This window comes from Arvicola amphibius, chromosome 4 (assembly GCF_903992535.2).
Source record: "Arvicola amphibius chromosome 4, mArvAmp1.2, whole genome shotgun sequence".
Classification (NCBI taxonomy): Eukaryota; Metazoa; Chordata; class Mammalia; order Rodentia; family Cricetidae; genus Arvicola; species Arvicola amphibius.
The window spans coordinates 90,192,674-90,216,606 of record NC_052050.1 but is presented as its reverse complement, the minus strand read 5'-3'; the positions used below and the strand labels follow the sequence as shown (position 1 = coordinate 90,216,606).

Sequence of the window (23,933 nt, the reverse complement as noted above, 5' to 3'; positions counted from 1 at the left end):
GTTTCTGGGGTGGAAAATGAGACTGGCTCACAGGATAGAAGCTTCCGTTCTTACCTGAGACCAGGTGCGGTACCTCTTAGCATGAAATATACCTTCCTGAACTCTAGGAGGCAAAGATCTTTCTGGGGAACCAGGAGTGTGTACCATACCTATGGTTGTTTGGATGGAGAAGGTTCAGGTAGCCCCAACTGTGTGCCAGCTGACTGTTGTTGACTTAGACTCTGTCCCTAGTGATGTAGTTGGCTAAAGACTTCAGTTTGTCCTATTTATAAAAAAAAAAAAATTGAATTCATTAATTTGATGCAACTCTTCTGAGAGTTTGGTTTAGCGTGGTTTTGTTTTTGTTAAGACAGATTTTCACTCGGGAATACAAGGTGGGATTGACCTTTTGGCAGTCCTCCTGCCTCAGCCTCCGTGTTGCTGGAACTACGGGCGAGAGCTTCCACACCCTACTTGCTTTGCCTTTTCTGAGCAGCAGGCCTCATTTTCCTGCTTGGCTCACGGGACAGTGTCTCTCCCATCTAAAGACACTTGGGGCATCTGGGAACAGATACTGCCTAGGTGGACTTCAGGATATAAGGGGGCTCCTTTTTCATTGTGGATCCTTATGGAAGCTTTATCTTACTCAGTGTTCATTACTCTGAAGAGACACCATGACCACAGCACCTCTTCCCAGAGAAAGCATTTATCTCTGGCTGGCTTACAGTTCCAGAGGCTTAGTCTCATTGTCATCGCGGCGGGAAGCGTGGTGGCAGGCAAGCAGACATGGTGCTGGCGGTGTAGCTGAGAGTTCTGCGTCTGGATCCACAGGCAGCAGGGAGAGAGACACTGGGCCTGCTTTCAGCTTTTGAAACCTCAAAGCTTACCCCCAGTGACACACTCCTCCAACAAGGTCACACCTCTTAAATCCCTTTCAACTAGTGCCAGTCCCTGATGAGCACCATTCAAATATATGAGCCTATGCGGCCGTTCTCAGTCAAACCACCACACTCGGGTAACTTGCTAGGTTTCCATTTCCCCCCCCCCCCCCCATTTTTTTTGAGACAGGGTTTCTCTGTAGCCTGGAACTCGCTCTCTAGACCAGGCTGGCCTCAAACTCAGAGATCTTCCTGCCCCCGCCTTTCACATATAGTTCTCCAGCTATCGGGCTGCTCACGCCTTCCACTCGTGGCAGGAGTTTGCACAGTTGCAGCTCACACTCACCCTCCAGGGAGTTCAGCTTTTACTTGAGCCCTAGACCCTACAACTTTTTACCTTTATTTATTTTTTGAGACAGGATCTCACTATGTATTTTGCTTTGTAGACCAGCAAACTGGCCTTGAACTCACAGCAATATGCCTTCCTCTAGGTCCCTAGTGCTGAGTTAAAGGTGTACACCATCAGGCCTGATCCCCCATGAGTATATTTGTGAAACACTGTGGGGGGTCTTTCCACAGAGACATCACAGGTAAGAACTATGTGACACGCCACCGCCATGGAGACACAAGACAAACTGCTCTAAGTCTTAGAAGTGGAAGCTTGAGCTATGCGGTGCTACACATTCCTTTAATCCCAACACTCAGGAAGCAGACACAGGTGGATCTCTGCAAGTCTCTGAGTTCAAGGCCAGCCTGGTCTACAAAGCGAGCTCTAGGCCAGCCAGGGCTGTTACACGAGAAACCCTGTCTTGAGAAATTAAACGGGGGAAAAAAATAAGCATGTCATCATCAAGGTATTTTATTTATATTTGATCTGAGCTCAGGCTTTGAGGCCACAGAGTAGTGGGCAGTGACTGCCTGGCCAAGCAGAAAAGAGTGCGAGGCAGTGGAAACGCAGCTGTTCTGTGGAGAGATCCTCGGCTGGGCTCTGGTTGCCATGGCAATGGTCCTGGAGCAGAGAAGCAAGGTGCGCCTCAGCACAAGTTAGAGCAAACCCCATGGGAATGGACATAAATTTCAGTGTGAAATTGAGGAAGTGGATAAGGGTTGGTAAGTTGCCGCTGCAGTGTAGGGACCTCTCTTCCTACCCCTCTGGAGTGATGTCTTTTCTGTGTCCCACCGTTTTCTCTAATTGGATGACAGTTAGAATGAATGAGCACTGGAATGGGCACATCCCTGGCCACTGCAAGGTCGATGTGGGCTGTAAATGGAGGTGAGGCCCATTTCATTCTGCGTGAGGACGTGTTTGTAGTGTTGTTGTCATCTCGCTCACACACCCTACAGTCTGAGGCCTCTCTGCTGTTTCTGTTTCTCTGGTTTATGACTCTTCTGGGCGCAAATAGCCGTGTGCCTGCCGTGTGATTGTGACGTGACATTGCCCTATCTCTTCGATTTTGCCTCAGGTTCTGCCTTGGCTCTTCCTGACCCCTTTCCCTCTTTTAGGGTCCTTGAAAACAGCAGGATGTGGACTCAGAAGTCACCCTTGCCTTCTCTGATAATAACTTGTCAGAAAGATGACATGACTTGTGTGTATGACAAGAATGCACATTTAAGGATTATTTAAGCCGGGTGGTGGTGGTGGTGCATGCCTTTAACCCCAGCACTCACTCGGAAAGCAGAGGCAGGCAGGTATCTGTGAGTTCGAGGCTAGCCTGGTCTTCAGAGAGAGTTCCAAGACAGCCAAGGATACATTGAGAAAACCCTGTCTTGGAAAAAAATAAAAACAAAAATTTATTCAGGGCTGAAAGTAGTGGCACACACCTTTAATCCCAGCATTCAGGAGGCAGAACCAGGTAGCTCTCTGGGATTGAGGCCGGCCTGTTCTAATAGGGATTCTGAGCCTGCCAGATCTACGTAGTGAGATCCAGAACTGCTGAAATGGCTTAGATAAAGGTAACTGCCACCAAATAACGTCATGAGTTAAGTCCTGGAAAGAACAGACTTCTGGGGTTGTTGAACCAACACGTAGACAAAAATAATGTATTAAAACATTTCTTAGAAAAAATAGTAAAGGCTAGGTATGGCATCCACTGTAGTTCTGGCACTTGAGATGTAGAGATTGGAGAATTAGGAGTTCAAGGACATCCTGGGGTACATAGCAAGTGTGAGGCCAGCGGCATACATAAGACCTGTCTCTAAATACAGACTTGACAGGATAGTTTACCTCCTAGTTTGAGAGGAGTGATGGGCGCAGCTTTGGCAGTTGCTTGCTTCCTGTGTAGTATGACTTGGAGAGGGAGAAGATACCACGCTGTCATTCCAGACTTTTTGTATGATGGTCTGTGCTTTAATGCTTATTTGTGATAAAATTCATTCTTTTCTTGGGGAGATATTTTTATTTTAAACTTTATTTACTACATTAACTAAAAATCTGTAGTTCAGTGATAGAGCACTTGCCTAGAGTGCACACGGTCCCAGGTTCAATTCCCAGAACTTCCGGGAAACAAAAGTAAACCATTGACTGAACACTACTTTAAAAAGTAAATAAAATAAAATCAGTTAAAAGGCTGTGACTGTAAAGCTCATTGTTCGCCTCGTGTGCACGAAGCCCTGAGTTCAACCCCGAGCACCACATAAACTGGGTGTGGTAGTAACCTTAGCACTGGGGATGGAGTGGAGGGAGGCCAGAGGAAGTAAGGCTGTTGGTTATGTAGGCCTGTAATGTTCTCATCAGTCAAAAGCCTCTGTCTTTATATGGTCTATTAATTTTGGCATAGTAATTAGTGGTAATAAGGATAATGTCTTACTTTGCTTTTTTCTTTCTGTGCTAAAACATTCTGACCCAAAGCAGTTTGCAGGAGGAAAGGGTTTAATTGGCTCACAGTCCACACCACAGTCCGTCACTGAGGAGACTTGAGGCAGAAACAGAAGCAGATGCCCTAGAAGAACCCTGCATACAGTCTCACTAGCTTGCTCACTTTGCTTTCTTCTTTTATATTTTATATTTCTCTGTATAGTTCTTGCTGTCCTGGAACTCTCTCTGTAGACCAGTCTGGCCTCAAACTCACAGAGATCACCTGCCTCTGCCTCCCCAGTGCTGGGATTAAAGGTGTGCGCCGTCACCACCCAGCTCAGTTTGCTTTCTTGTACAACCTGGGATCACCTGCCCAGCGTTGGACCCTCCCACATCAACCATCAATCAAGAAAATGCCACACAGGTTTGCGAAAGGTCGGTCTGATGGAGGCATTTTCTCGGCTGAGGTTCCCTGGTCCCATATGTCCCTGGCTTGTGTCAAGTTGACAGAAAACTGACCAGCACCAGTAACAGTGCATGGTAAGATAAGGAAAGGGTCTACGCCATAGCGTAGAGGACAGGTACTCATTCGGTGTAAGCAGACCTTGGTGTGCAGGAGTAGAGAAGCAGCTGCTCCAGGTCCAGCGGGAGGCCGGTGGACTGCAGGGTCGGCTTTACGTCTACAAGAACTAGTCAGTGTGTTCACCCCTCTGCTTCCCAGATGCCCCTACCTGCATCGAACAACTGGGGACACTGAGCGCAAGTACCACCTGCGCTACTACAAGACAGGCACATGTATCCATGAAACAGATGCACGGGGCCACTGCGTGAAGAATGGCCTTCACTGTGCCTTCGCACATGGGCCCCTGGACCTGCGGCCACCTGTGTGTGACATCAGGTGAGTCGGGTGCCTTCCTCGGGACCAGCTTACTCCCTTGCTGCTTCTGGCGTCTTTGCTTCAAAGCATCCCTTTCTAAGCCCCAGTTTGGGGACAGGATCTCCTGTGTATGCCACACTGGCCTCAAACTGTCCTCCTACCGTTCCTCGAGTTCTAAGATTACAGAGTTTGCCACCATGCCCAATTTATGGTGGCTAAGGGTCAAACCCAGGGTTTCATGCATGCTATGCAAGCACTCTACCCACAGAGGTCCGTCCCTGGCCACCCCAATCTGTTCTCACTGTTTCCTTGTGTATTGTGAGCCACAAATAGGGACAGTGATGTAATGCTTTCCGTCTAGACTGATGAACACCATGTGTGCCTAGCTGCTGTGGAAAGTAGATCCTATCTGAGCTCACACCTATAATATCCTAACACTTGGGAGACTGAGTCAGGCTCAGGCTGCCACAAGTTCAAGCCCTGTCTGCAATATAGGGCAACAGTGAATACCAGGGCGTCTGGGCTACAGCAGAGCGAGTCCCTCTACTCCTCAAAAAAAAAAAAAGGCCAGGTATGGGGTGCATGCATTTAATCCCAGCACTCAGGAGGCAGAGGCAGGCGGATCTGTTTAACAGCCTGGTCTACCTAGTAAGCTCTAGGCATTCCAGTATTACAATAACTCTGTCTGAAATAGGAGTGATTAGAATGGGCAGATCCTTTGTAAATGAACCAACTCTAAGATTGCAGTTTGAGATAGAACTGGTGTCCTAAGACTGCTCCTGTGTTTGCTGCCACTGTAGTCTGGCCCTAAACCTCCAGGTAGTGCCAGTGAAGTGACAGACCAAGTGACTTCGGCTAGCTTTCCCCACCTCTAGGGACTATAACTGCTGTGCTGTGCTATTGGTTGCAGGGAGCTTCAGGCTCAGGAAGCCTTGCAGAATGGCCAACTCAGCAGTGGGGATGGTGTACCTGATCTGCAGCCTGGAGTCTTGGCCAGCCAGGCCATGATCGAGAAGATCCTGGGTGAGGATCCTCGGTGGCAAGGTAAGGAGAGCAGTGACCTTTTCACTTGGTACATAACCTGCAGGAGGGTCGAATGAAAACTCAGCTTCCTCAGTCCACTGCCAGCCGTCAGCCATTTAGGAAACAGATGGCCAAAGGGGATTTGAACCCAGCCATCTGGTCCCCGACTGTGCTGGCCCCTCATACCACCTGGCGTCTTTGTGGGTGGTGCTGGTTGGCTGTGGGGCTGAGGAAAGTGTTCAGGGACCACAGCAACTTCCAAGCAGCGTGTTCCAGCATGTTGCTAGCTGTTGTCTGCTGTCACCTACCCCATTAAAGTCGAATCCACCTGCCTAAACCTAGGTTTCTGTATGTCTGGAGCTTAAATCAGATGTTTGTCTGTCCTTGACTTGTCCCTTGGAGCTGTGAAACCTATTCTCCCTGCAGGCTTCATGAATGATAGCTGTGAAGAGTAAAAGTCTAGTTTTGTGGTAAAAGATCTATAAAAATCAGCCTTTTGGGGCCTTGGGGAAGCTCAGGGAGGAAAGTACTTGCTGCATAAGCGTTGGAATCTGAGTCTGGATGCCCAGGATCCCTTAGAAAGCCTGAGAGCTACAGTGCAGGCCTTCAGTCCAAGCCCTGGGGAGATGGAGGCAGGAAGATCTTAAAGGCTTGTTATCCACCAGTTCAGCCAATTGGTAAGCTCTGGGTTCCAAACACTAAGTTGAGAGCATTGGCTGCTATTCCAGAGGACCAGGGTGTTTCCCAGCATCCACATGGCTGCTCACAACAGCCTGTAACTCCAGTTCCAGGGGCACCAGGCACACACATGGTACACAGACACACATGCAGACAAACATTCCTACATATGAAGTAGTGCTGAGGTGGGAGTGCCAAAGGAAGACACTTGACTCAGCCTCTGGCTCCACGCGTGCTCTCAAGGACGTGTACACACACACAAATTCCGTGGTAAGGGGTGGTTGTGTGTTACCCATGGTCTGTGAAGGTTTTTGTCTGGTTTTGTTGTTGGTTTGTTTTTGGTTTCTCAACCTTGTGTAACCGTGGCTGTCCTAGAACTTGCTTTGTAGATCAGGCTGACCTTGAACCCACAGAGATCCGGCTTCTGCCTCCAGAGTGCCGGGATCAAAGACCTGTCAGCATACATGGTTATTGTTTTTTAAGATTTGTTTTTATTGGGGCTGGAGAGATGGCTCAGAGGTTAAGAGCATTGTCTGCTCTTCCAAAGGTCCTGAGTTCAGCCGGGCAGTGGTGGCGCACGCCTTTAATCCCAGCACTCGGGAGGCAGAGGCAGGCGGATCTCTGAGTTCGAGGCCAGCCTGGTCTACAAGAGCTAGTTCCAGGACAGGCTCTAGAAACTACAGGGAAACCCTGTCTTGAAACACCCCCCCCCCCCAAAAAAAAAAGTCCTGAGTTCAATTCCCAGCAACCACATGGTGGCTCATCTGGCCTTCAGGCATACACGCAGACAGAATATTGTACACATAATTAATAAATAAATAAATAAATACATAAATAAATAAATTGCTTTTATTATTTTCTTAATTATGCATATCTATGCGGGGGTATGTCTAGTCTGTGATATTTTGGGAAATATATTTAGTATTGACGCATGCCCTCCGACTTGGTCTTTCTAGTTTGTAAGTAGTGCATTCAAACTGTAGCTAGTCCAGCTGTGGACTGTCTTCCTGCGGTCTTTTCTTGAGCTAGGGGCAGAGGCTGGGATGAATTAATAGCATGACTGTGGAGCTGTTTCTAACTCCATGTCCACTTCTTCCTGTGGTCCTCCCACCGTGCTGGCTGGCAGCACTGAGATTCACACTGTGCTCTCTTCATGCCCCACCTGGCTCGGTGCTGACAAGCTATGGCCTGTTGTCACATTGGAGAGGAGAGGGGACGCTGCCTGCCCAGTCTCTATTGCAGACCGCAGGGAGACTCCAGTGGCCTGTCAGGACAGGGTGTGATGTTCAGCTAGAGGATGGTGTGGCAGCAGCTTCACGTCTGGCTTTGTTTTTATCACCTTTCTGCTCTATGCAGCAGCCTCCCTGTTGGCAGGGTATGTTCTCCACCAAGTGGGCATCTGATCCAGTGTCACAGGTGGGAGGCGAGAACCCCGTCTCTGTAGGGTAGACTTAGCTGAGCAAGAAGGAAGGAAAGGAGGTTATTTTTATGGATCTTTATTCACGTTTTTACTTACTTGGGGCTTTGTTTTGTTTTGCTTTTAAGATAGGGTCTCACTAATGTAGCTCAGGCCAACCGTGAACTCAGAGATAGGCGTGCCTCTGCCTCTCCAGTATTGGAATTAAAGGTGTGTGCTACTATAGCCAGCCTCAAAGTTAACGTTTTTTGTTTTGAGACAGGGTTTCTCTGTGTAGCCCTGGCTGTCCTGGAACTCACTCTGTAGACCATACTGGCCTCAAACTCACATATCCAACTGCCTCTTCTCCTCTGAAGGTGCTGGGATTAGGGCATGGGCCAACACCACTCAGCATGAAGTTAATCATTTTTAAATTGAACGTTGATGATACACACTTTGTGAGTCCAGCACTCAGGAGGCTGATGAGGACGATTATGAACTGAACCTCCACCTAGGCTACATAGCAAGAGTGTTTCATAGATTTAACATAGATATTGAGCTGGGCTTGGCTGGTATATACCTGTAATCTTACTTCTTGGGAGTCTGGGTCTGAGCAAGATTGCAAAATCTAGGCCAACTTGATCAATTAATGGGATCCTGTCTCAAAATAGAAAGTAAAAGGAGAGTTGGGTTTGTGTAACTCTTTATAAGATCACTTGCCTGGGTTAGGTCCTAGGTTCAGTCCCCAGCACCTTCCTAACAAAAGATCCAAGGTTTAATCTCCAGCACAATCCAAGGGAGCATGGTGGCTAACATCTCTGATCCCAGCACCAGGGAGACAGACACGGGAGGTTGAAGCCAGCCTGGATTACATGTAATGTGTTTGTTTGTTTTAAAATGTTAAGCATTTTTTTAAATTATTTATTTATTTATTTATTTATTTATTATGTATACAATATTCTGTCTGTGTGTATGCGGGCAGGCCAGAAGAGGGCACCAGACCCCATTACAGATGGTTGTGAGCCACTATGTGGTTGCTGGGAATTGAACTCAGGACCTTTGGAAGAGGAGACAATGCTCTTAACCTCTGAGCCATCTCTCCAGCCCCAATGTTAAGCATTTTTGAAAGTAGGAATTTCTTCTCCCTCCATCATCGTCATTAGAGTGGGAGTGGCATCCAAACGCTGTGGTTTTGGGTAGCGGTCAGAGGACGACTTGTGGGGATCAGTTCTCTCCTTCCACTGTGGGTTCCAGAGTCTGTGTTCAGGTGACCGAATTTATGCAGATAGCTGAGCTATCTCGCTGGCCTAAGAGTACTGTGTTTATAGCAGACTGAGGAGGAAACCCAGGCCTGTGCTCCTGAGCACCCCAGCCTTATCAACAGCATCCACAGTAGAGCCAGACAGCAGGTGCCTCGGGTAGACCTACACTGGCCCGTCATCACCCAAGCCTGTCAAGATTAGTGTTACATCTCAGAAAGCTGGCTGTTTCTTAAGGTGATAGAAGTAGTTCAAGAAAGAGAAGACATTCCTGAGAATGGGAGTGGGTCAGTGAGCTGGCTGGGGACAAGCATTTTCTCAGAAAAGCTGTTTCCAGAAAAGCTGTTTCCAGAAAAGCTGTTTCCATTGTTGGCTTGCTTGTGTGGGGGGTAGGTATGTGCGTGCCTGTGAATATGTGTTTGTAGGCAGATGCTGTGTGTCTGGTTATATGCAGAAGCTCAATGTTGACATCAGCTCTATCCTCTATCACTCTCTCTTCTTATTCATTGACACAAGGTCTTTGAGTTGTACCCACAGCTCACTGGGTCCACATTCTGAGCGATGGAATTATAGGCAGGCTCTCATGCCTGTGTGGGATTTACATAAATTCTGGGATCTGGAGTTGATCCTCATGGCTGCACAGCAAGTGCTTAAGACCACTAACCGTGTCCTCAGCCTACCAGTGATTTTAATACGGTCACACAAGTGTGTGATCGTCACTTCACTGCCATCTCAGTTCTTTTCCTTTTTGAGAGAGGGCTTCATTTCACTAAGACTGGCCTTGATCCCTGTCTTCTGGTGATCTTTCATCTCTGGGTTTCCCTACTGTGTACATATTATGTACGTTGGTCATACTTACAGCCTTGTACCTGGCATCTCCTACTGTGTATAGTGTCTTCGGGGGCAATCCATAGTAAGTACATCAGGTTTGGTCCTTCCTGACAGGTGAGCTGTGTTTGATTGTCTACTCAGTGGTGATGGATGTGTCTGGACTTTGAACTGCTATGCCTGATGTTACTGTGAGCACTCAAGGTCAGATTTTCTTGCATCTGTTTTACAGATAGTAACTTTGTATTGGGCAGCTATAAGACAGAGCAGTGCCCAAAGCCACCACGCCTATGTCGCCAGGGCTACGCCTGTCCACACTACCACAACAGTAGAGACCGCCGTCGGAACCCCAGGAGGTTCCAGTACAGGTGGGTTCAGGGAATACAGCTGGGACATCCCCCTGCAGCCTATGTGTTTCCACTGGCACTTCTGGTAATAATGCACCACCCCTGCACAATGTAATGCACCACCTCTGCACCTCTGCAATGTCAGGGCTGTGTCCCGTCCAGCAGCACTGCACATTTGGCTTCCTGGGATGTGAGACAGAGTTCACCTTCCAGACTGGTAGCAGGGCACCGAGTCTAGAGATGGAGGACTCTGGGGGATACTCAACTTCTTGCCCTCCTGATTCTCACCTGCATCTGGGTAGGGGTCCCACCAGGCTGGTGGTCCCCCATTTTCCAAAGCATTATCCACTCTGCCTCCAGCCATCCCTGTCTGTATTGCTGGCCTCCCTTTGGGCTTGCAGTCAGCACTCCCGGTGGCCCATACCTCAGTCCCCACAGACTCCTCTTTTAGCCTGCGCCTTTTCTTTGCAGAGGGCCAACCTCTCTTCTTTGTAATCATAATCCCATGTCCCCTTGAGTGCCCAGAAACACCTGTTCTGATTGATGAAGATGGTGGATTTGTGACTTCACTGCTTTCTGAATAGCTTCAGGGTCAAAAGACCTGAGTTACAAACCAGGAATAATACAGATTGGTGGTGGTGTGCCACCACTTCAGGCTTTAATATCCTCATAAAAAAGGATGAAAATCTTGAAAAAAGGATGAAAAATCAGATAAAGGGAAGAAAGAGCCCTAGAGGTGAGAATCCTGACTATAAACCCCAAATGAGTGGTCATGAAACTGCCAGGAAGTGTGGAAAGTGTGGGGAATGTGGGTCAGTTAAGCTTCAAGTCTCAGATTCTACTTTGCTGCAGAAGGCAGAGCCCTGGGTTAACACCCGCTGTGGGTCCCTGCACCCACTGTTCCTCATCCCTTCACCCGGGCAGCCCCGACCGAGATGGGGAGTGTGGGGTAGTATGATCGCTGTAGGTTCACTTTGCCTTCTGCCCACTGTTGGGAGCCAGGTTCTGAGCACACCGGTACATTCTTCCTACTCTAGGTCTACACCCTGCCCTAGTGTGAAACACGGTGATGAGTGGGGCGAGCCCTCACGGTGTGATGGTGGGGACAGCTGTCAGTACTGCCATTCCCGCACGGAGCAACAATTCCATCCTGAGGTAGGCATCGGGCAGGTGGGGGTGGGGCAGCTCAACAGGGGCTTGCTGTGTGTGGAACACTCACTGGAAGGGCACTTAGAACTCAGAAACGCTACTCAGTGCACACTGTTGGATTAAACTGAGAGGTACTAAATCAACCTAGGAGGAGTTGGGGAATGGGGTCGGGAGGAGCCATGCGGAACGACACTCGGAGTGAGTTGAGGACAGCACTTCCCTCTCCCAGAACAAGGAGTCTGACCAGGGAGGGATAGTTTTACTTGAGGGTTCCACTCACCCCCCCCCCCCCGGTCATGGCTGCTCTATTGCTAGTACCTATTGGGGTCCAGCTGGTTCCGTGTGGCCCACAGCTCCACCCTGCATGCCATACGAGATGAACTGCCTAGCCCCGAGGCTCTCACTAGTGAGGATGTTCCAGGGGTTCAAAGGTTACCATCAGGATGGTCAGGACTGCCTGTCCCATGGAATGGTCTAGATAGGTGTTTGGCCCTGTCCTTATGAGTTCACCTTGACTACTCAGTCACCAAGCAGAACACGCTTAGATTTGAGTTAAAATGAAGAAGCAAAAGGACTGTCCTTGGAGCCCTGAGACTCCAGGGAGCTGGGGCTAGGCTGGAGAACCTGAAGGAAATGGTTGTCTATGTAGGCTTAAGTCTGTTAGTGCAGGGGTGCTGCCATCATGACCTTCCCCAAGCCTCTGTAACGGATGGTATGGTTTTGGTATTTGGGCAAACGTTACCCCTTGGGGTAGAGTTCCTGGCACCGAGGCTTGTCTGCCCTTTCCCAGGTCGCCATGGTGAGTTGTCTAGTCACAAGGTTGAGCAGGCATTGCTTGAGCTTCTGCTGTATCTCAGAGAGAGTTAGACACCTCTTCCAGCGATGTCCAGTAGAAGAGTGCCTTTGCATGGTGGTCTGATAGTCCGGTTTGGCCCTGACCAATATCTTCGGAGGAGGAGGGTATTCAGGACCACGCACATCTAGGGGCAAACAGTGTGGTGGCCACCTTCCATCTCTGGAAAGAAAACGTTTATGTAGCTCAAAGTTCTGGAGGTTCCCATCTATGATTACGTGGCCCCATAGCTTTGGGCCTGCCCTGCCCCCACGAGAGCATGCCTCATTATTCTAGGGACTGCCTACTAGGCCCTGACTTGTCAACATCTTCTAGTCCTGAGAACCACGCCTTCCATGAACTCTTGGAGACTGCATATCCATTCTGCAGATGGACGAGGCCACGCAGTCTGATTGCTGGTGTGTTCTGAGCAACCAGCTGTGCTCTTCTCACAGAAACCCAGATGAATAAGTGTCCATCTTTTGTCTTATTTCCTAGATCTACAAATCTACAAAATGCAATGATATGCGCCAGACTGGCTACTGCCCTCGGGGCCCTTTCTGTGCCTTTGCACATGTTGAGAGTAAGTAGACAACCTTCAGCCTCCCGGGCCACCATGTGGCCACATACCTCACTCAGCAGCTCCACAGAATCTCATGGAGTTTTGGCTCATCCAAAGCCAGCTTTGAGTGGTGGCTCAGCACTGTGACCTGGGAACTGGCCACATCTATACATACGGTCATGTGCATTTAGATGACTGGTTGGGGCCTCATGCTACATGGATGGACCTGCCTTGCCCTTTACATCTGGGACAGGTCAGACTACTGGGCTCCACGTACCTCAGGGAGATCCAGATCTGCTTGTCATTCACCTGCTCACCTACACCTTCCCTGAGCTACTGTTCTAGTGGGACTGAGTGGCAGTGACTCTGAAGTCTGTCTGTCCGTGTAGCTGGAGGAGATACCGAGGTCTCTTAATTAGGCTTGACTCGCTGCCCCAGAACCTAGTAGTCAGTAATTGTCAATAGGCTCATAATAGTTGCTCTAAAGCTGTCCCCTGCTCTGGAGTGTGGGTTCTGGTGGTTGTAAAATAGTTACAAAGCGCAAACTTCACTTCCTGTCTCAGTTGGGATGGCCGCTGCTCTGTTCACACTTGACATGTGATTTTCATCTTAAAAGTATTGAATCCAAATGGTACTGTTTGGGAGCTAGAGAGATGGGTCAGTGGTTAAGAGCAGGTACTGCTCTTGCAGGGAATGAGAGTTGAGTTCCCAGCACCCTCATCAGGAGGCCCACAACCACCAGTCTTGGGGTACCTGCACTCAAATGCACATGCCCACACAGAGATGCATATCGTATACATACTTAATAATAGACTTTAAAAAATAGGATTATTTGTTTTTATGCATGCGAGTGTTTTGTTTGCATGTATTTACATGCACCACACGTATGCCTGGTTCCTTACAAAAGCCAAAAGTGTTGCATTCCCTGGAACTGGAGTTACAAATGGTGGTGAACTACCATGTAATTCTGGGAACTGAACCCAGGACCTCTGCAAGAGCAGCAAATGCTCCTAACCATCGAGTATCAGCAGCCCCTAAAAAGAAATTAAAAAGAAAATGTTAGATGGCTCTGTGAGGTTTGGCCTGACATCCAGGAAGGGGGAAGTGGCTGTAACACCAGCCTATGCTCTCCACCTCTTCCGTGGGCCAGCTGTCAGCCCCTCAATGCCAACTGCTCTTTCTTCTTGGTAGAGAGCCTGGGAATGGTGAATGACTGGAGCTGCCGTGACCTCAGTTCCAACAGCGCCTCGACGTACAGCAGCCAGCCTGGAAGTGTAAGTGGACATTGCTTGGCTTAATCACACTGTTGGGAACAGTAATGAGATGACATTTGGCATTTGGGTGGTGTGGTTGGAGGCAGCCTACATTGTGGTTCCTTCTAAAAGTGTCTAGAAAAATCGTGACTATATTCCTGCCAGGGCTGGAGCAGGACACACTCCTGGTGTGCTGACTGGTGGGATCTTGCTTTAGCAGGCACCCAGTGCTTTGCCTTCCTCATCTTTGCCATCCCTTGGGCTGTTAGGTTCCTAGGCAGTTGGAGGTCAACAACAAGTGGTATCTGATGTGGCATGCCCAAGTGTTGGATGAGGACATCGTGTATCTGACGGCTATGATGAGGATGAATGGTCACATCCTACTTAGAAACCACTTCCTGGTGCCTGGGTTGGCCACTAGAGTAAATCCTGAGGAGGGCTCCCAGTGTGGGGACAGGCTTTTCAAAAATGGACTGAAACTAGTATTTGTTTCTAAAACTGTTTGAATAACATTGAAATATTCCTGAACTTGCTGGTCGATGGTTGTGCAGACCTTTAATCCCAGCACTCAAGAAGCAGAGGGAGGTGGATCTCTGAGTTAGAGGCCAGCCTAGTCTACAGAGTGAGTTCCAGGACTACACAGAAAAGCCATTTTGAAAAACAAAAACAAGGGGCTGGAGAGATGGCTCAGAGGTCAAGAACACTGGTTGCTCTTCCAGAGGTTCTGCGTTCCATTCCCAGCAACCACATGGTAGTTCACAACCATCTATAATGAGATATGGTGTCCTGGTATACAGGCATACATGCAGGTAGAACACTGTATATATAATAAATAGATAAAAAAATTTTTTTAAAAAAAAGAAAAACAAAACAAATTCTTGAATTTGTTGAACAACCCTAAACCCGCCACTCGCTTAGCTCATGCACTTGTATGTCACTTCACTCTCTTGCCAAGGCCACTTGGGTGGACCCTGGGTCTATTGACAGCCCCTGAGACTCAGGAAATGTCTGTTCATGGTCTAGGTCTTAGTCACTAGTGCTCTTTTGCCCCTTCTGCCTGAGGATGGTCCTTTGTGGCTTACAGGGCAGCATCTGAGTCTGTCCTGGGTGCCGCAGGCATCCTCTGCTAGTGTCAGCTCAGGGGAGGCCCAGAGCAGCTCGGTAAGACTCTGGTAATGCACTTCAGCGCCTTCCATGATGCTTTTGCCCCTGGTGTCCTTTCCTAAAATGTGTGGTGGTGGACCATCTGGACCGAGATGCCTGTGGAGGCCTCATCTCTGCATTCGTTCCTGCTTTAGTGCCCGGAACGCTGCTGGCACCCTGTATACCCAGAACTTGCCACTTTTCCCTTGGGATTGTCACAAAACCCTCACAGGACCACCTTGAATGGCTGGAGCTATCCTCCCTCAAGGTACAGCTGGGTCTCGCTGGGGCAATACCCACACTCCTGTGCTGTCAGCCTCGATGCTCTTTGGGTCAAACAGGAGACCAGGGTTCTTAGTTCTTGTCCCCAGCATGATGCCCTTGCATTTGACCTTCATATGAGAGCCTGTTTAGTGTGATGAATTCATGAGCCCATGCCTAGTTCTTTTTATTGGCTCTTGGTGCGTGTGTAGTGCCCCACAGACTGTCAGTCCCGAGTGATCCAAGTGTGGAAGGGGCTTTTGTACCAATGGACAGGACCCATGAAAACAACTCAGTTTCTCATGTCTTTGAGGACTTGTACTTTTTGTGGTGTTTTGTTTTTGGGATTGTCAATTTTTGTTTTGAGGCAAGGTCTTATTATATAACCTAGGTTGGTTGCAAACTTAAGATTCCAGCTTTGTGCTGGAATTACAAGCCTGGGCCAACACATCAGCTCCAGCATTTTCTAAATTCTAAGCAAAGTGTGGAACTGTGTGTTTTCAGAAGATACCTCCCCCTTGCCTTTCCAACCTAAGCAGCCCTTCTCTTGTAGGCCAAACGGAAAGACTCTCCCTCTGAAGGAAACCAGAAAACTAGTGAGGACAGCAAGCAGGTACAGTTCTGGGGCCATGTGACTGCAGCTAGAGAGTATGGCTTTTGTTATGTAATTATCTTTTTTTGGGGGGGGTGGCTCATATTTGTGTGTCCTTTGTTTTAGTGTTAAAAAATATTTAAGCTACAGCTGGGTGGTAATGGCGCACACCTTTAATCCCAGCACTCGGGAGGCAGAGACAAGCAGATCTCTGTGAATTCGAGGCCAGCTTGGTCTACAGAACAAGTTCCAGGACAGCCAGGGCTACAGAGAGAAACCCTGTGTCAAGCTCTCCGCCCCCCCCCCCATTGTTGTGTCCTTGAAAACAACAAAACTAAAGCCTTGTGGCATTTTTCTCTGGAGAAATCAGCAGCTACAGCCACTGTAGCGGTGTCTCAGGCACAGACTTAAGCAACAGCTCCATTTCCCAGTCCCGAGGTCAGAGACTGAGGTCGAGGTGGGGTCAGGCGTCAGGCCCACAGCCTTGTGTGCTTTCTGTGGCCTCACAGGATTATCCCTTGGTGCATGTCTCTGTCGTCATGTCTTACAAAGACACCATTTATCCCAGTCAGTGACCTATCCTAACCTACTAAGTCTGTAGAGACAGGGTTTCTCTGTAGCTTTGGAGCCTATCCTGGAACTTGCCCTGTAGACCAGGTTAGCCTGAACTCACAGAGATCCACCTGCCTCTGCCTCCCTAGTGCTGGGATTAAAGGTGTGCACCACCACCGCCTGGCCTGTGGGAAAGTTTTTACCCTCCCCTGTTTTCTGCTGTCCTCATGGAGCCAGGGCAAGGGAAGGAGGATGAGGTGTTCCTGGGTCACAAGGACAGAGCATTAGTTGGGAAAGGGGAAGGGTTCTGGAAATCGGTGGTGATGGTGTTTTCCCAAGAGTGAATGTAATTAATGCCGCAGAAGTATACACTGGGAGCCAGGTCTTGTGGTGCAGGCACATAAAATCCCAGCTACAGCCGGGCGGTGGTGGCGCACGCCTTTAATCCCAGCACTCGGGAGGCAGAGGCAGGCGGATCTCTGTAAGTTCGAGACCAGCCTGGTCTACAAGAGCTAGTTCCAGGACAGGCTCTAAAGCTGCAGAGAAACCCTGTCTCGAAAAACCAAAAAAAATAAATAAATAAAAAATAAAAAAATAAAATAAAATAAAATCCCAGCTACTTGGGGCTGGAGAGATGGCTCAGAGGTTAAGAGCACTGACTGCTCTTCCAGAGGTCCTGAGTTCAATTCCCAGCAACCATATGGTGGCTCACAGCCATCTGTAATGAGATCTGGTGCCCTCTTCTGGCCAGCAAGCATACAGACAGACAGAACACTGTATACTAATAAATAAATTAATAATAAAAAAAAATCCCAGCTACTTGAGAGGCTTGAGGCAAGAAAGTAATATTACTGTGAGTTTAAGGACAGCATGGGCTTGGTAGTAAAATATAGTATTAAAGGTTAAAATAAAGGTTGCTCAGTGATAGAATATTTACCTAGTGTTTTAGTCAGGGCTACTGTTCCTATGATGAAAAACCATGACCAACGGCAAGTTGGGGAGGAAAGCATTTATTGGCTTACACTTATGTATCACTGTTCATTATTGAAAGAAATCAGAACAGGTACTCAAACAAGGCAGGAACCTGGAGGCAGAGGCTCTGAGGGGTGCTGCTTACTCATCATGGTTTGCTTAGCTTGCTTTCTTCCAGAACTCAGGACCACTAGCCCAGGGGTGGCCCCACCCACAATAGTCTGGGCTCTCCCCCATCAATCACTAAATGCCCAGGGCTAGAGAGACGGCTCAGTGATTAAGAGCACCAGCTGCTCTTGCAGAGGATCTAGGTTCACTTTCTAGCACGCACATGGCAGCTCACACTTTCTGTAATTCCAGTTCCTGGGGATTTGACAGACACACATTCAGGCAAAACACCAATGCACATAAAAATAAAAGTAAATAATTTAAGTAATAATAATAATAATGCCATGTACCCAGCTCTTATGGAGGCATTTTATCCATTGAAGTTCCCTCCTTTCAGATAACTCTAGCTTGTCAAGTTGACATAAAATTAGCCAGCACACCTAGTATGTGAGACCCTAGGTTCAGTCCCTAATACCACAAAGAAGTGTATGCTTAATACTGATTAAGGGCCAACCAGAAGGTTCAGCGGTAAAAGACATTGCTACCGTGCATGCTGACCTGGGTTTGGTCCCTGAGACCCACAGGTAGGAGAGAACCGACTCCCTGTGTTGTCCTCTGGTGTGCACACATGTCTCCATACACAAACACACTCTCTCTCAATAAATAAAATCAATAAAACCCAGATGGTTAAATGATTACTGTTTGTTTGTTTGTTTGTTTTCAAGACAGGGTTTCTCTGTAACTTTGGAGCCTGTCCTGGAACTAGCTCTTATAGACCAGACTGGCCTCGAACTCACAGAGATCTACCTGCCTCTTGCCTCCCGAGTGCTGGGATTAAAGGCGTGCACCACCACCGTCCAGTTTAAATGATTACTTTTATCCTGTGTATATTTTAACAAAAAAGAGAAGGAAAAAAGGAAGGAGAGAGAAAAGCCAGACAGACAAAGCTGGCTTTAGAGGAGGAGTATCCCTTGGTGGTGTCTCTCTGGCTCTAGCTGTGTCTGACTTTCTCATTGATGCAGACCCTTAGGTTGATCCATTGTGGTTGTACATTTGTGACCATTTTGACCTTGAATAGGAAGGACATGGATGATGTCTCCTAGCCTCCTTATGTGGTTAAGAGGGGAAGCATCCTCTGCTGTAGTGTGTACCACTCTGAGGCAGGACTGTTTCAGTACATTGAAGACCATGATATCACATGCACAGATGAAAAGCTGAGGTATGGTTGTCCCCCTCAAACACATCCGGGAAGGAAGAGGATAGATGGTACCTCAGAGCCTCAGGCTGTCAGTTCCCAAATGGAGCACTGGTGTCCTGCTGTGTGGGCGTGAGAGTACCTGCTTGAGCTCCCTCGGATCAGCTGTCACATCATGCCATTTTACAAGTTCTCTGCAGTCTTGGTCTCTGGTTTAAAGTCTAGGGAGGCTTTGTTTTAATTTTTAGTATTTTATTGTTTGTGTATGGATGTTTTTTGTCTGCATGCATGTCTGTGTACCACGTGCACAGCTAGTGTCCACAGAAGCCACAAGAGACAGTTGGGTCCTTGGGAACTGGAGTTACAAATGGTTGTGAGCTACGTGGGTGCTGGAAAGCAAACCTATTGCTTTGGAAGAACAACTTAACTACTTAATTATTAAAGTCCTAGAAGTGACAGCACAGGTTTCTCCTGGGATTCCAGGCAACAGGCCTTGAAGTTTCTTCTCTACTAAACCAGGTCTCTTTGGGGGTGACATGCTCCCCATTATTTGGAAAGAGGTGCATGTGTACTTGGTGGTATTGGACTTAGGTGAGGTCTGAAGTCTAAGGTGGGTGGATGGAAGGGCAGTAATGATTATAATTTAGGATGTTGGCCTTAGTTGTCTGGTATGGACCTCAGCCTGACCAGCTCATGGCACCAGCTCAGCTCTGGGCTGGGCCCACTGGTGAAGGGGGTGGCGAAGGCAGACAGCACAGGTTTTAAAATTTTTTAAAAATGCTGCAAAGAGAAGTCACACCACGCAACAAGGTTCACATGGGAGGTTTATTAGCAGAGAGAAGGGGCAGAGATTGGTCCCTAGGATCAAGAGTGGTGGAAGGGGGTGGAGAGAGAGTGAAAAGAATCAGGAGGTGGGCAGCCCCAGTTTTTAAAAGGGAACGTAGTGAATATGCACAGGGGGTGCTCTTAGTGGCTGCAGCTGAGGACACCCTGTCAGGTCCCCAAGGGCAGGCCAGTGCAGATGCCTGAGTACTGACATTCCTTCCTTTTGTTTATTATGAAAAGGTGAGGAGTTAGAAAGGGGTCCCAGGTGAGGTGGGGATGAGAGTGCTGTGTTCTCGAGACTGCTTCATGCTGACCTGGGGGTGTTGCAATCTTTGGGGGACCTGGGAAAGCTGGGATGCTGGTACTGCTGTCTCCTGAGAGGGCAAGGAAAAGTGCCAGGAAAGATCACCAGGGCTAAGTGGGAACAGGAGTTGAGTAAATGAAAGAAAGGGAGAACCAGTGTGTGCTGAGCAAGAGGAAGCTGACTTCTCCTTCTGACCCACATGTGCAGCAAACAAATGGGACGTTTAGAGAGGGAGAGCAGAGAGACACAAGCAGGTTTTGAAAAAGAAAGTGGAGAATCCTTTCTCTGTTCCCCAGCTGTCTGGTCCAAGGAATACTGAGGCCAGATTTGATTAAAAGGAGTGGTCAGTGGGTCTCAAAAGACATCCCAGTGGGAGCAAGGAGGGGTAGGACACAGTTCCCAAGAATGAGGCACAGGAAGATAGAGAAGATCATAGGCCTGAGTACACTGGCATCCCAGGGACCAGGGAGGATCAAACTGAGTGGGCACAGCTATTCCAGTACGTTGTCATGCAAGAACAGGGGCCAAGGACTCTGAGCCCAAGAGAGGCAAAGTCACCTGGTACCAGGACTTTGAGAAAAGCTAGAACACCGGTGAGGAGAAGCCTGTACTCGAGAAAGGAAGCCTCATATCCAGGGTGGATAACCTCACCAGAGATCCAGTTGTTGGTACTGAATGAAAAGCAAAGCAGGGGCTGGAGAGATGGCTCAGAGGTTAAGGATGCTAACTGTTCTTCCAGAGGTCCTGAGTTCAATTCCCAGCAACCACATGGTGGCTAACAACCATCTGTAATGAGATCTGATGCTCTCTTCTGGCTTGCAGTCATACATGGAGGCAGCACACTGTATTGTATACATAATAAATAAAAATCTTAAAAAAAGAAAAGAGAAGCCATCAGCGAATGAGGGATTTGTTGAAGATGGAAGAGAGCTGATCAGAAAGCAATATCTAAGGGATAATTGGGCCAGATCTTAACTGCAAAGTCAGATGAATTTAGAAGCCCTTAAATTGGGCAATGAGTGCAAAAGCTGGAGGTAAAGATGATGTCAAAATTCCCATGAGTGAGGCAGATAACATAAGTGAGACCCAAGGGCCTATAATTCCTAGTGTCCAGGAATTCAGAGAGGATTGATTTCGACTGGCTCAGTGATTTGTCAAGCAGAGAAGGGGCTAAGGGCTCTGAGCCTAAAAGAGCCATGGTTCCCTTGTACCAGTGCTTAATGAGGCCAAAAGGTGAGAAGCCAAGTTCGAGAGATAAGTCCTCACTCATGGGAAATGGCCAGAGGTGGAGAAGAGGGGGCTCATCAATCATGCTGGTGTTAGATGGAGGGGCCCAGTGATCCATTAGTTGGAGAAGTGAGGCTGTCGTATGTGAACCAGGTACCAGGGTTCTGGCGTGCCCCAGACTGCCAGCAGGCAGGGGGAAGCACCAGGAGAGCCTTTCCTGGTCAGGGAACCCCATGTTGTAATTTAAAAACAGCATGAGAAGTCATGCCATGCAACAAGGCTCACATAGGAGAGGTTTATTGGAAGAGGAGAGAGAAGGAGGCAGAGACTGGCTCTGGGAGCAAGAGGGGTGAAAGAGGGAGAGGTGGGGTAGAGAGAGAGGGGGAAGGAGAAAGAGAAGGGGAAAGTGGGCAGACCCAGCTTTTAAAAGGGACCCTAGTGAATGTGCACAGGAGGTGCTCTTAGTGGCTGCAGCTAAGGACATACCCTGTCGGGACTCCAAGAGCAGGCCAGTACAGATGCCTGAACTAAGAACAGGTGCCTACAGCTTCTGTACCTGGTACCTGTGTGATGGGGTTACCACTAAGCTGTTGATTTCCAGCTGTGATGTGTGATGTTATCATTTATAGAGAACTGGAACCCTTCATGCTGGTAACAGTTCCTGCCCATGGCCAGTGTCTGTGACTTGCTGATGGAGAACACCTGTCCTCTCTTTGGCCCAGGCACCTCAGTCACTCCTGAGTGTAGAGGCTCTGGCTACCTTTGTGGGACTTATGGGGATGTCTCAGGGAGGTTTGGTGAGGCCCAGGATACATGGGTTGCTTTTTCTCAGTGTGAAGATCCTAGGTTCAGCACACAGGTTTAATTTTGATTAAGGTGTCTATTGTACTGAGACATGCCGAGGGCCCCCAGCTCTGCTGCTTTGTTCCCCAAATCTAGCTGGGCACCTGTTTGGTATCATATGACTTGTTTTTAATCTATTATCAGTTTTCACTTTTCTGGCCACTGGGTGGGTAAGAACTGGGGAGGGGTGCAGAGACTCCTGGGAGGTTGGGGAGAAGGCTGGGCAGGCGCCCAGCCCCTGACCTGTCACAGGTTTTTGTGTCAACAGACACTTTCCAGATCTGTTTGCCTGAGTGACAGCAAGACAGCCTGTCATGGTCAGCTCATACTAGCGAACAGTTCCCACCCGTCCGCAACAGCCCGAGATGTTGGCTGTCCTCGTGTGCTGCTCTGGAAGTGGGCAGTCCGTCCGTCTGCAGTGTCTCTGCTGTTGTGCTCCCAGCAGCACCTGCTCATATTGTTTGTGTTTTTGAACAGAACCACCTTGCTGTGTTCTCAGTGGTTCACCCACTGGCCCCCAGCATAAGCTCCAGTGTGGCATCTAGCCTGGCATCCAGCACTGGCTCAGGTAGCTCCTCCCCCACCGCTCTGCCTACTCTCCCTGCCCGTGCCCTCCCACTGGATCCAGCTGGCAACACTGTGGAGGCAGTCCTAGGTAAGTCACAACACTCTTTCCTCTCAGCTTTTGACACGGTCACTGTGTTACTCGGGACTGCAGGGTATGTGGAACCCACGTCACATAATGCACAAAACACCTAAGGGTCATCGCAAGTGGACCCTCTGTCCCAGAGGCCACAGGGAAATGAGGCTAGTGAGAAGTGGAGATGAAAACCACGATGAACTGAAGGTGGGGGGTGACAGGGTCAAGAAGAGAGTTGTAGTGGAGCCTGGAGCAAGTAAACAGCTAGCTGTCAACTTGCGGCCAGCTTCGTGGATTTTTTAGCGCCTGGGAGTCATTCATTGTGAGAGCACCAGTGATGTATCAGGGCCTGAACAGGAGCCAAGAACCTGGGCACAAAGGCCAGCGTGAGTTAAGTAAATGGGCTGAGACCAAGAGGAGTCAGGGAGCCTGGCGCTCCTGCGTACACAGGTACTTGTGAATCACAGGCAGCATGCTCTGAGCTGCTGCATTCCGTGGTCACAGCATGCTCTGAGCTGCTACATTCCGTGGTCACAGGCAGCATGCTCTGAGCTGCTGCATTCCGTGGTCACAGGCAGCATGCTCTGAGCTGTTGCATTCCGTGGTCACAGGAGCATGCTCTGAGCTGCTGCATCCGTGGTCACCAGGGCCTAGTTGGCCCAGGACTGATTTGATTGTGGTTTGGTTTGGTTCAGTTTGGTTTTTCAAGACAGGGCTTCTCTGTGTAGTCAAGGCTGGCCTGGAACTCTTTGTAAACCAGGCAGAAACTCACAGAGATTTGCCTGCTTGTGCCTTCTGAGTTCTGGGAATAAAGGCTTTTTTTTAAAAAAAGATGTTAATATATATATATATATATATATATATATATATATATATATATATATATAAATTTGCCTAAATGTATGTCTGCATTGCATGCATTCATTGCCTATGGATGTCAGAAGGAGGGAATTGGTGTCCATGGAAATGGAGTTAGAGACAGTTGTGAGCTGCCTCATGGGTGCTGGAAATTGAACTTGGGTCCTCTGGAAGAGTAGCCAGTGCTCTAAAACACTGAGGTATCCTTCCAGCCCCGAAGCCTGTATATTCTCCTGACCATGGAAGATACGCAGAAGAATGGCATTTATGGTGACTCAGAGATGTGGGACTGGAAAGTTAAGCCCTCTGTCTTGAAGCAGGTCATGCTGCCTAGGGACCCAGAGTCAAGTTGTCCATGTTGATGTACAAGTACCAAAGTGGCAAGCCCTACCTAGAGGACATAGAGATGTGTCACTAACCGTCTCTCAAGACAGCACAAGCTCTATCCCTGTGGACCTGCTAGAGTCCTGCATCGGATGCAGGTTGGGAATGATGTCACTAGTGTTGGCAGAGGAGGCTTCCCTCCACCGTGCTCAGGGGACATTAAAGACAGTCCTG

The 23,933-nt window shown here is 48.6% G+C and overlaps 1 protein-coding gene across 5 annotated transcripts in view; it reads left to right on the top strand.

The window, feature by feature from the left end:
• Unkl (unk like zinc finger) overlaps positions 1–23,933 on the top strand; it is a 42,281-nt gene that overhangs the window by 7,291 nt on the left and 11,057 nt on the right. For all 5 annotated transcript variants that reach the window (XM_038324661.1, XM_038324660.1, XM_038324662.1 and 2 more), the window contains exons 3-10: positions 4,373–4,549; positions 5,439–5,572; positions 9,945–10,080; positions 11,097–11,214; positions 12,539–12,623; positions 13,794–13,876; positions 15,813–15,872; positions 22,355–22,532. In XM_038324661.1, the coding sequence (XP_038180589.1) occupies positions 4,373–4,549; positions 5,439–5,572; positions 9,945–10,080; positions 11,097–11,214; positions 12,539–12,623; positions 13,794–13,876; positions 15,813–15,872; positions 22,355–22,532 (971 nt within the window). The remainder of the gene's footprint in view (positions 1–4,372; positions 4,550–5,438; positions 5,573–9,944; positions 10,081–11,096; positions 11,215–12,538; positions 12,624–13,793; positions 13,877–15,812; positions 15,873–22,354; positions 22,533–23,933) is intronic.